General features: G+C 43.9%; 1 protein-coding gene across 1 annotated transcript in view; it reads right to left on the reverse strand.

Annotated features, from left to right (window-relative positions):
* The window catches only part of MCM10 (minichromosome maintenance 10 replication initiation factor), a 35,506-nt gene that overhangs the window by 14,223 nt on the left and 8,450 nt on the right, over window positions 1-12,833 (reverse strand). Inside the window, exons 6-13 of the mRNA XM_029954327.1 lie at window positions 12,114-12,288; window positions 9,867-10,032; window positions 7,706-7,873; window positions 6,449-6,565; window positions 3,796-3,995; window positions 2,161-2,261; window positions 1,079-1,189; window positions 873-990 (exon numbers count right to left, since the gene is read on the reverse strand). Of these exons, the coding sequence (XP_029810187.1) occupies window positions 873-990; window positions 1,079-1,189; window positions 2,161-2,261; window positions 3,796-3,995; window positions 6,449-6,565; window positions 7,706-7,873; window positions 9,867-10,032; window positions 12,114-12,288 (1,156 nt within the window). The remainder of the gene's footprint in view (window positions 1-872; window positions 991-1,078; window positions 1,190-2,160; window positions 2,262-3,795; window positions 3,996-6,448; window positions 6,566-7,705; window positions 7,874-9,866; window positions 10,033-12,113; window positions 12,289-12,833) is intronic.

Here is a 12,833-nt window from a genome sequence, read left to right on the forward strand (position 1 = left end):
AAACTCACCTGTCTGAGGCCAAATGTATGCTTGGATTTTTCCAAAAGAATTTGCTCGTGTCTTAAAGTTGACTCTCCTGTTCATCGAACCATCTGCCTTTTAGTGGGCCAGATTTGGGACAATGTAATGGTTCAAACTGGAGCAGAACAGAGGTGTGTCCAAACCTGGCTCCCTCACCCGCCGGCTCTCTGGTGCTCACTGATATCACTCATAAAACCAGGATGACAGCCCGGCGCCCAGAGCCTGCTTCGGATTCTCTATCTCCCTCTCTCTCTCTGCCCCCTCTCAAAAATAAAATATTAAAAAACAAAACAAAACTAGGAAAAGAGTACCTCGCAGATCCACCTAAGGGATGCGTGAGACACTGTTTATGCAGGGTGCAGCGTGGCGCTCCCGACCCACTGGGCTTTGTGCTTCCCACTGTTCTGAGGACTTGAGTTCAAGATTCTCTGGCATGTTCACCTTCTGCACCCTTTTCACTTGCTTTTGCCTCTAAAATGACTCTACTTTCCCTGCCTCATTTTTATCATTTGCCTGATCAACTGCAAAATCTGCTCATTGGCTTTGCCTGTACTTACAGCACTAATTGTGCAGAACTAAGAAATGAGAGGGAACAGGTCCCCTGCACAAAAACCTCTTCAAGAATTTCTTTCTTTCTCTTATTCCAGGGTTACTATAACCTGTGCCACCTGGTCTCAGATTCATTCGCGTGAGTCAGCAATCTAGAACTTGAAACGCTTTCTTAAGTTAGGTTAAAATTAAAAAGGTACCCAACCACCCAAACTCTGAAGCCACATGTTGGAAATCTATTAAGACGCTCTGAGGATCCCTGAGGAGTTACCTGAAGGGAACATCAAACCTGCTCTTCTTACCGTTTCTGTATTTCTTCTGATCGCTTCTTCCTCAGCTCCAGCATGTGCTGCTTCTGCTGCTTCAACAGGGCTGACGCCGAGACGGACTGGAACGCGGGCTTCAGGCTCCCCGTCAGCCCTAAAACACAAGCCACAGGCTGAGGCGCTCCGCGGGGCGTGGGGGTGCAGGTGTGGGCACCAGAGCGGGGGCGGGGGGGCGACTCTACCTGATGACCTGGCTTTGGCTAAATGTTGTTTCAGGTTTCTGGCTCCAAATGTAGGCAATTCCATCAGTTCCCTGAATTCCTCAGAGCAAGACAAGCTCTTCTGGGGTATTCCTGGAATATATATAAACATCAGCTTTAGAGGACTTTAGGTTGGACAGTTTGAGGTCATGTAACGTCACTTTTTTTTTAAAGTAGGCTCCATGCCCAACGTGGGGCTTAAACTCACAACCCTGAGGTCAAGAGTGGTGTGCTCTACCGACCAAGCCAGCTGGGCACCCCTTGTGACTTGTCACTTCTTAATCTCTGGATTCACAACTCAATCACTTGTGAATGAAGTAGATGGAATGCCAAAAGAAAAAAGAATTCTTGGTCTTTAACATCAGACTAGCAAGACTTCCAATGGCAGGACAAATAGATCTTATTTCTAGTGACGATTACCACTGGCATCTGTGGTCTCATTTCATACACAATGTCTGGAATGGGCACTATGGGTAGGGTCCCAGCTGGGCCCTCACCACTGTTAGGAACAAAGCCCCCGGTGAAAAGGCCAGAGGTGCTATTCTTTGACTTAGACTTGTTTTAATGTAAAGGTAAGTGATGAGTTTCACCAGGAGCCAGATACTAGCGATTCTAATGCTGGACGTTAGGAGTTAAGACCAGACACATCAAGGAAATTCACGAAGCCTATGAGGCAAAGGCTCAGTCATGATAATATGCTGATTTTCTCTTAAGATGCTGCCAGCCAAGCCTGATCCCTTCAGTTTAGGCCACATCATGCACATAGTATAGTGATGAGGGAGTATTTATAACTTAGGGTATGAACCGAGACCACCTTCAATTCTAAAGACTAGATAATTAAGCTGCAGAAAGAAACATAGCATCGAGAAACAAAGTTACTTGGGAGGGAGGCAAACAATGAGAGACTCTTGAATACTGAGAACTAAGGGCTGAAGGCGGAGGGGGAGAAGGGAAGGGGGGTGATGGGCATGGAGGGGGGCACTTGTTGGGATGAGCACTGGGTGTTATAGGGAAACTAACTTGACAATAAGCTGTAAAGGAAAAAAAAAGAGAAACAAACTTACCAAGCTTTTGTCGGGTTTCCTGAATGATCAAGTCTGTCCCCTTGACGACCATATTAGTCAGAGTCGTCTGTATCTTCTTTTTAGGAGCAACAGCGGCTGCACTGAAACGACAAGAGTCACCCCCAAAAGGGAAGTCACAACACTTCAGTGTTTTGTGAGAGAAAGGCACAGACATGTTCATTTGTTACAAACTGTCAGCAGTCCCCGTCTAAGGCCAGCTGAGGCCGTCTGGACGAGCGTTATGGCAAAAGCAGTAAAAATAGCCAATACTTGGGGGCGCCTGGGTGGCTCAGTTGGTTAAGCATCCAACTTCAGCTCAGGTCATGATCTCACGGTCTGTGGGTTCAAGCCCCATGTTGGGCTCTGTGTTGACAGCTCAGAGCTTGAAGCCTGCTTCAAATTCTACATCTCCTTCTCTCTCTGCCCCTCCTCTACTCATGCGCGCGCGCTTTCTTTCTCTCTCAAAAGTAAATACACATCAAAAAAAAAAGCCAATACTTTGTTCAAGCAGTCTAGGAATTAATCTTAAAATAATTAAGGACTATGCAAAAACTCAGGTTCTTAACAGGATAAAATAGGATAAAACAGGATTAAAGTCGGAAACACCATTAATGCTTATCCACAGGGAGTTGTTTTATCACTGAGTCACCTAAGAGCATACTACACAGGCACTAAAAATAATGCATGTAAGTGTATATTCAATAAGGAAAATGTTAAGTATTTTATGTGGGGGGAAAGTTTCTAAGTATAGGCATCTCATTTTATATTACTAGGAAGTGATACATCTGGGAAAGAAACATATAGAAGCCTACCCAGCTTCGTGGGTGTGTGCGCGCGCGCACATGTGTATTCATATATAGCAAGGAACTAACGGTTATCCAGGCAGTGGGATTATACATGGTTTTTATTGTCTCTTTTTGGCTGAACTACACAAATATATGTATATATATTTTATAATGTAGAGGCATTGCTTTTTGCAGTTTGGAAAAAAACAGAAATCATTTTAAATCTTAACAATGTGCTTCATATGATAAGGTAGGCAGGATGTGAGAGTCCTCTTGCCCAATTTCCGTGAGATGGGGAACAAATCTGTTGTTGTTGGACCAATGGTAGCTCCCCTGTGCCAGGTCCCCACCTGGCCTCAGACGTACCTACAATACAGGGACACTGCCATCGATCGCCTAGTTCAGGGACTCTCCAGAGGGCCTGAGCTCCCCACGAGAGAGGCTAGGACGTTTGCCGCAGCAGCACTCCTCAGGCTTCGTTGCTATTGATTCACGGAGCTAAATGTGGGTTCCAAGAGGTTTACCAGCTCACTTGTGAGGGAAGTGACTTCAAGGAGACCAACGCTATGACTAACATACTTTTAACGGCCACACAGCCAGCCCTGACAAAGTCGCACTATGTACATTAGAAACCAAAGAAGAAGTGTGGGCTCCAAGGTGAAGACCATCAGGACATGACTTAGCTAATTTTCTCCTCTCCCTGGGAATAAGGGAGGTCCTTGTCTCCCTTGTTCCGGGCAGGGGGTTAAGGCGCCCAGGACCATCACAGAATAGTACAACCCCTGGGTTTCTTCTTATAAAGAGACAAGCAAGATCCCTGTCCCAAAAGACACCCCGGAGAACGTCTTACATGGAGGCTGCGTACGACTCAGAAGAAACCCCTCCGTAGTAAAAACCATCCTGACACAGCCGTTCTCTCAGGCCGGCGCCTTTGCGGGCAAACTTCTTTGGAATTCGTCCCCCGGAGAAGGTGGACTGCAGGTCGGCTCGCCTGGCGCTCAGCCTCTTGTACTGGGTCTGGATGTGGTACTGGCAGTACTCACAGTCCTTCTGCGAAAGGAAGGGCAGCGGCATCGGGATTAGGGACACACTCGGGGGGACAGTGTCAATAAACGCTGATCCTTTTGCCTTTTTGAGGTGCACTATTCTTTTTTAAGTTTATTTATTCTGAGAGAGAGAAAAAGCAAAAGTGGGGGAGGGACAGAGAGCCCCAAACACGCTCCATGCTACCAGCACAGAACCCAATGGGGGGCTCGAACTCATGAAACCGGGAAATCATGACCTGAGCCAAAACCAAGAGCTGGATGCTTACAAGACTGAGCCCCCCAGCAGGCACCCTCTTGGGGGCATTATTCTAAAAGCAGAACCTCCGTTGACCTCCAAGGCCATTCCTAAAGGGCAGGTATGCAGAGACTTATGGGAATTACACATAAATGTTCTAGTCCGATGAAAGAAAAAGTGATGCTGTTCACCCCATATGCCCTCTTTCTACGATGGAAAGAACATCAGCTTCTAGAATGAACCTTGAAAACATTATGCTAAGTGAAAGAGGTCAGACACAAAAGGCCACATCACCAGGGGATGGAGGTGTGGGGGACAGGGAAAGGCTCCTTAACAAGTATGGGAGTTTCTGTGGGGACTGAAAAGGTTCTGAAACTAGACAGCAGGTGGTTACAGAGTGTCACTGAAGTGTACATTTTAAAACGCTTAACTATAGGCTATGTGACTTTTGCCTCAATACGCACTGATATAAGAATAACCAACATCAATGTCAGGAAAACTTTTCTATTCTGGTTGCTTCTTGAAAGAATGCTACTTCTTAAGTAAAGAAGAAAAAGGAAAACAACGTGCTAATGTTCTACTGAGTGAGCCCTTAGATGCAGGGACAATGGGTTTTTAATGACAGTGTTCCTGTGTGGAGATATGTAAGGCATTTCACCCTGAGACCACTTTTTCCAACTCCCACCCCCTGCTATTTCTTGCTCAGCAGTTTATCTGTTAGGCAGGAATGAGGGAACTAAATGGAAATGAAGAGAGAGCTCAAAGGAGCCCCATGTGACCCCCACTAGGGATGGCTGTCATCAGAGACGGACAGAAACAGGTGCTAATAGGGATGTGGAGAAAACGGAGCCCCTCTCCCCACTGGTGAGAATACACAGGCCACGCTGGAAACCAGTCTGGTGGTTCCTCAAAAGCTGAAACACGGGGTTACCACGCAGCACAGCAATCCCAGGTATATGTCCAGGGAACTTGAAAACAGACATCCACACAGAAGCTGCGACACGGATGCCTACAGCAGCAGCATTCCTAACACGCCCAGCTGACTACGAATAAACAAAGCTGATGCATCCACACCACGCAGTATTACCCAACCGCAAAGAGAATGCGGTACTGACACATGCTGTAACACGAATGAATCCCAAAGACTGCGGAAGTGAAAGAAGCCAGACACAAAAGCCCGCATAGTGTATAATTCCATCACGTGACATGTCCAGAAGAGGCAAATCCAGAGAGAGAGAAAGTCAAGTAGTGCTTACCAGGGGCTGAGGGAAGAGGGTAATGGGGAGTGACTGCCCATGAGTATGGGTTTGGTTATTTTTGTGTGTGTGCGTGGGGGGGGTGGGGTGGGGCGAGTAACTGAAAATGTTCTGAAATTACATAGTGCTAATGACTGCAACTCAGTATTAAAACTACTGAATTGTCCACTTTAAAAGCATGAATTGTATGGTTTGTAAATTATATCTCAAATTATTAATAATTACTATATTTTAAAAAGTTCTGGCTCAGCTGGTTAGCAACCAACTCTTGATTTCAGCTGAGGTCATGATCTAAGTCAGGAGATCGAGCCCCATGTTGGGCTCTGTGCTCAAGTGTGGAGACCGCTTGGCACTCTCTCACCCCTTTCCCCTACTTGTGTGCATTCTCTCTCTCTCTCTCTCTCAAAATCAACAATCATGGGGCGCCTGGGTGGCTCAGTCAGTCAAGCATCTGACTTCAGCTCAGGTCATGATCTCATGGTGCATGGGTTTGAGCCCTGCGTCAGGCTCTGTGCTGACAACTCAGAGTGTGGAGCCTGCTTTGGATTCTGTGTCTCCCTCTCAAAAATAAACACTAAAAAAATTTAAATAAATAAACATTGAAAAAATGCTCTAAGAAAATACATGTTGAAGTTAATAGGCTAAATTAAGTTTTTCAGTGTATTTCACCATAGTGTTTGATCTCCAGCACTACTCAGAATTGAGGGCAAACTAAAATCCCGCTTTCCTCATACCTCCTAGTCAGCTGGCAATAAAAGAGCATTTTCCTATGAAGTTAAATCCCTCCCTCATCCTTAGTTGTTTAAATTGGCAGTTATTAACCACACACTGGCTTTTCTTACTTTGGTGCTTTCTGTTATGTAGGAAACTCAGTTCCAAGTTGGTCATTACCGCTACACTGTCTACAATCTATTCCTATTAACTCTTGTCCTTAGTAGAAACCATCCCAACAGAACCAAAACCAACCAAATTAACAGTCTGTGTACACGGCTGTCCATTCTTCTTCTTTGCTTTACAGGTTCCCAGGTCAAGAGCTTCACCCATGATTAAGATCTTCTGAGGATGATCAACAGACAAAGACACCTGCAGAGAAAACACAGGGAGGGACTTAAAAATGGACAACGGTATGGCCTCTCAGCAAGAATGAGTAAGAGGCTGGATGCTGGAAGTTAGCAAGGCGTTAGCACTGGAAGCCAGGACCCTATAAACAGCTTTAGGAATGGGAGGTAGAGAAGACACGTTCAGGTCTCTACACAGTATCCATTCTCTCTTGAGTCTTCACTGTAGAATCTGCATTTCCGGTGGGCTGGCCAACCTCAGCCTCAGGTGAAGGATCCTGTTTTTCTCCCAGCATCCCTTGCAGCTAGTGAGGGTGATCTATGACCATGTTCTGGCCAACAGCCTGAGGCAGGAGTTCTGAACAAAAGCATACAGAGGTGGACTGCCTTCAAAGGTGATATGAGGGCGAGAGCTTCAAAGCCAGTGACCAAGAAGAGACGGCTGAGAGGCTCACAGACACTGACCCTGACATCACTCTATTGCCTATGTTGGGCTTATTTATTATGTGAGAAAAACAAACCCAATGTTTACCATTAAAAGAGATGGTAGTGAAGTTTTTCTATTACTTGCAAACACTTTTGAGCCAGCAGATGAAGATTTGTTGCCATTCTCTGGTGAAAGGAAAGCAGTAACTGTGCCTCTCACTTTCTGGAGTTATACTAATGATAATATGTAGTAATAACAAAATGATGCTTCTTGCGGACCAGGGGGAGAGAAGCTCTGCTGCTCTTCACAGGAGATCTCGGTTTGCTCTACTGCTGCTTGAGAAGATGACTTCACTCTGATTCTGAGCTGCAGCTACGGCGGTACTAACAGAGCCAAATCCTCTCACCAATAAAATCCTGCCTTCTTAAAGCAGCACAGAAATCTATGGAAAAGACCTGAGGAGATCTGAACGTAATAATTCAAAACACTCCAGGAATCTTGGAACTAATTTGAAAAGATGACACTTAGGAGTAGGTGGAAATGGAGAAATAGAGAACATTGGTGAGTGAAGAACAAAGAAAACACCAGATGAGTGGAACATGAAAGTATGACTTGGCACGCAGGGGTGGATCAGCACAAAATGTTTTTCATAAACCTTGGCTGAGCTGCAGAGACCAAGAAACAAAAACAAATACAAAACCACAAAGGAAGGAAAGAAAACCATGGAAAGATATTTACCTCCTCAGAACTATCCCTGGGCTTCATGGGGTTAGCGTTGAGCAAGCCTATGACAGTCCCCTGGTCAGTCTTCCAGAGTTGTTTGTGAACTTCTCCAAACAAGAACAACGACACGTACCGCGTCAGGTCACGGAGATCATTCAGTCGCCAGATACTAAATGTTTTCCCCTGGAACAAATATTTATTCTTATTTTTACTAAAAATTAAAAAAAAAATTTTTTTTTAATGTTCTATTTATTTTTGAGGGAGCGAGCAAGTGAGAGAGAATGAGTGAGGGAGGGGCAGAGAGAGGGGACACAGAATCTGAAGCACGTTCCAGGCTCCAAGCTGTCAGCACAGAGCCTGATGCAGGACTTGAACCCATGAACCACAAGATCATGACCTGACCTGAAGTTGGAAGCTCAACCAACTATACCACCCAAGCATCCCTTATTTTTACTAAGTTTTACACAATGGGCCATAATATCTCCATGTATGGTTCAAGTGCTCTATTGTTGAAAAATATATAATCTGTCCTGAATATATAGTCTTGAGAATGTCTGTTAATTATAAATTAATCTTCTCTCTAGGCTTTATTATGTACTACCTTTCTCATTAAAAAAAAATATTTACTTTTGAGAGAAAGAGAGATAGAGCGTGAACGGGGGAGGAAAAGAGAAAGACACAGAATCGGAAGCAGACTCCAGGCTCTGAGCTGTCAGCACATAGCCTGATGTGAGGTTTGAACCCACAAATCATGAGATCATGGCCTTAGCTGAAGTCGGACGCTTAACTGACTGAGCTACCCAGGGGCCCCTGCTGTTTTCATTTTAGAAATGAAGATGATGTAAGGCAAGCCAATGGCACACGTGTTAGTGAAGCCTCTAGTTTCAGGTCTAAATACTCAATGAGATAGTACCTCCTTTCTAACTACACACACAGTGTTAAAAGGACCACTGGAAGAGCGCCACTATGATTTAATAACTTCCTGATATAAATTTAGTGGCTCTATTATTTATTACTGATGATATTAACATTAATAAAGAAGTGTCAGGTCTATGCTAGTAAAATCCTTGCCCAGCTTAGGAGAAAAACAAAAGCATCATTTAAAGACAACTGGTTGTGTTGAATGGTAAAAATTTCAAAAGTATTATCATATATTTGAAGAAAGATAACAAAATGCTATTTATATCAACAACTTTCACAGATTTTTTTTAAACAAAATAATTTAAATACACAATCAAGCTGTTTCACAGAGGCAACCCGGAGTGGGTGTGTGGGTGTGGTTATAGGTTCTGGTGAGCCACTGGCTGGATCTGAGTAATTTATTTTTCCATGGATTTGTACAATGCCTTTCTGTATCACTGGAGCCACTTATAACACAACTCAGAACCTAATCAAATGAACCAGACGTGTTCACTTCCACCTTGACAGTAATAGGGTTGGAGCAGGACTCCCTCATCTGAAACTCAACTCCTCGTTGAGGAGGCCTGGCCTTGTAGAAATATTCAAGGTTGTCCAAGATCACAAATAGAGAACGAAATCAGTATTGAGCATCATCAAGCATAGTATTTTGAGAGGTGGGAGACAATTCTGAGAGAAATCAAAAGCCAGTTCCTTCCTCTTATAAATAAGGAAACGGAAGTCCTTAAAGATTAAAGGTCACCCTAAGTCCACATGGTTAGAGGGAGAATGAGGCTTAGAACTCAGACCTGGGGGCTCGCCAGGCCACAAGGTAGTCTTTTTGCTATGCCTCAGTCAAATGTGATTTTAGAACTTGTTAGATCTTTGGTAATATCCACTGTGCTCACAAGGTCAGCTATTTCAAAATTTCTGCAGTTGCCCTCTTATTTTGTCAGGCTGTCCGGAGGGTCTGTGAACTTGGCTTTTCCTCAAGTCACTGCGGCAACCATATGTGGCACCAAAACAATGACAAGTGAAATGCAGCAAAAACACTACAGTGAAAAGCCAAGGGCCCTGTACAACCAGGCCTTCTGTAAGCAGGGCATTCTTTACATATATCCCCCTCAGCTAGAAATCCAACCAAGGTGAGGCAACCTGGGAACTTACGAGTAGCTATTTCAAAATGAAATACTGATGGGTTTTAGCTAGAAAAATCAAGAACATGAGTCCGCACTGTCAGTTTGCAACTGAAGAGCTAAGAAATCATTAAGATGCTTACACTGTTACAACTCTGTGGAGTGATTTTCTTCAGTATAACCCCAAAAGTCACCCAGTCGATTTCTTCCAGCTTCTCACTTGCCATCTTTTCCTTGAGCTGAGAAAGCCTGATCAGTTTCCGGCCAACCATTTTCTTGGTCATCTCTGTGGAGGACACCCGAGGCCGCCTGGGACAAGGAACCATCAATCACTAGACCATTATTCTGAGAAGGCGCGGCCTGGCACTGCAGCAGGCTGGTTAGAAGAGGCGTTACGGGCAGAAATCTTCTCTCAAGGCCCTGTTCTCAGGGAGGCTTGGCTACGTAGTATAAACAAGGCAAAGAGCTTTTTAAGCAGGCTCCGTCTGACGCGGAGCTCCAAGCTCCAACTCATGACCCTGTGATCAAGAGCTGCACACTCTTCCGACTGAGCCAGCCAGGCGCCCACAAAGCAAAGATTTTTATGGCAGATAAATAAAAATAAGATAACTCTGAAAGCTAGGTTTGTGCTTCCTTTGATAAAGAAGTGGGGCTTATACAGAAAACAAGATTATACACTTGTTTTCTTATAAATTATAATGTTACGATATTCTTTTAAAAGTGATCTTTGACTTTAATACACAATCACAAATTTATATTACAAAATAAGATATTCAGATTTCATCAATTCTGCAAGAATTTCATAGGATCTACAATTTCTAACTAGAGTTTTTTTATCCAACATTTTCATAGAACAATAAATAAAGGCTTCAATTAATATATTCTTATTCCTAATAACTGGCCAAACACTTGTGGACTTGCAAAAGTTGGTTTTTAGAATATTAATATCTATTCATATCTATTCCCTCTTTGATATTATATATTGAAGGACAAGAGAAAACAAAAAACATGCCTTTTGACCATTTCAAAGGCCTTTAGGAATGGAAAGCTATAGAGCTGACTCTGAAGCAATCAGAGGTGGAGAAACCCTTTTCGGGCCTGATTTCTGTGTTAACAGGTTACTATCATGTTAGTGTCCTTTGGGGTGTTTCTAGGGCCTGAGCTCCTAGTATTACAATTACAAAGAGACTCAAACAACTGTGTGATCCCCTAAGTCTGTCGGCCACTCAGGAGCCCGGGCTGAGTAGTTCTGACTTTGTCTACCCCTCCAATCCGCGTGTACAGTGCACTCCCACCCGCAACATCTTTATCTGTGGGTGATTTCAACCGAGAACTTGGTGCAGCGGACAGGATCATCTTGGGAGGGGGATGTTTACCTTGGGAGAAACTTTGCCAGCCCCCTCAGTGAGAACCACAGCTTTTGCTGTCTTCTATCCCACAAACTTTCCCAGGTGTCATTAAGATACTGAGTACTTTCTTCTGATTTTGGAGAATTTGGAGTCTTCAAATACACTTATACTGTGTGGTGGCACCTACCTGTTCCTGTCCCCCGCCTCCAATAATGTGCAATTTAAGATCTTAGCAATTTTAGTTTATATTAGCAAGGGTTAGGTGTTCCAGAAGGCTTCGACAGAAGTGTTCATGGAGATGCAATGGACTAGTGGCATAGAGCACCGAAGACTTAAAAGAGTCCAGGCTTTGAACTGAATCGATCCTAGGAGTTATTCCTATTTTAACAGAGAATCTTAATTTCCCCATATAACCAAAGCAAAGGACATAATCTTGCCTTAAGTTATTAGAAAGAAAAAGAGCACAGGTAATTTTCTTAACATTAATTACAAAATACTACTATTCTGGTTGAACTGTGAATACCTCTATCACTGTTTCTGATTAAATACACTACTATTGGGGCGCCTGGGTGGCTCAGTCGGTTAAGCCTCCGACTTCGGCTCAGGTCAGACCTCACGTTCGTGGGTTTGAGCCCCGTGTCAGGCTCTGTGCAGCTAGCTCAGAGCCTGGAGCCTGTTTTCGGTTCTGTGTCTCCTTCTCTCTCTGCCCCTCCCCGTCTTATGCTCTGTCTCTCTCTGTATCAAAAATAAATAAAACATTAAAAAAATTAAAAAAAATACACTATTATTTGCCATTTTCCTTTTTTATAGATACATTATCTTTCACTCAACATGTAAACAAGAAAAAGTCTTCTTTAAACACTTCACACGCAAACTGCTGTATGTCATGGTTAGTCTTACTGCCAAGTTTTGCCAAGTTCAAGAGCTGTTGGTGTTAAGTGGATTTGCTATACAAACAGTATTTCGCTCAGTCCTTGGGAAGGGGGACGAGGCATCTGGTGGGGCGTGAGAACAGAGTGAGAGGCCTTTACGGTTACTGACCTGAGCCTCAGGCCCGAGAAGGCTTCCACAGAGACCACCGTCTGAGCTGGCTCTCCAGAACTCCTGGGGGTCACTGCGCTCTGATCTCTGGTCAACCCACTCGGTTTATTTCCAGAAGTAGTTTGGAGTGGTTGGGAGAGTGTACTTGTTGTCCCTGAAGATGAGCTTTTGGGCTCTGGAAAATTAACATAAAAATTAAGCAAAAGGAAAATTGCATTGACCCCTAGAAAATCTGTTTTTATAGAATTCTTTTTAAATCAATATGCAATAACCAAATCTTGAGAGAACAAAGGAAGCCCACGAGATCATTTCTGTACTACCCTCCAAATCTCTGCAGTGCAGTCTGAAAGAGCTTCCTGAGACAATGCGAATGTTTTATACCCATGCTGTCTGGTATGGTGGCCACAAGTGCTTCTCATCAAATGAGTGTCTAATGTTACTTACACGAATATAAATGTAAACAGCCACACGTGGCTACAGGCAGCTGTATTACAGTGCTGCTCTGAAACACAGTTCCTTTGTGCAATGACAATGAGCGTTCCCTATTCACAGAGCAGTGTGGTAGATTCCATACGGGAAGAGCCCTCTTCATGGATCAATGATTAGTGATGTGTGTACAGATCAACATCTACCTGAAGAAAATCCAGAGTTAAGTCCCTTTTCTTTGTTTCTTGTTTCATCTCATTCCATTTGGTTCCATTTCAATTTATAGGGTGGGAC

Source organism: Suricata suricatta, chromosome 10 (assembly GCF_006229205.1).
Source record: "Suricata suricatta isolate VVHF042 chromosome 10, meerkat_22Aug2017_6uvM2_HiC, whole genome shotgun sequence".
NCBI lineage: Eukaryota > Metazoa > Chordata > Mammalia > Carnivora > Herpestidae > Suricata > Suricata suricatta.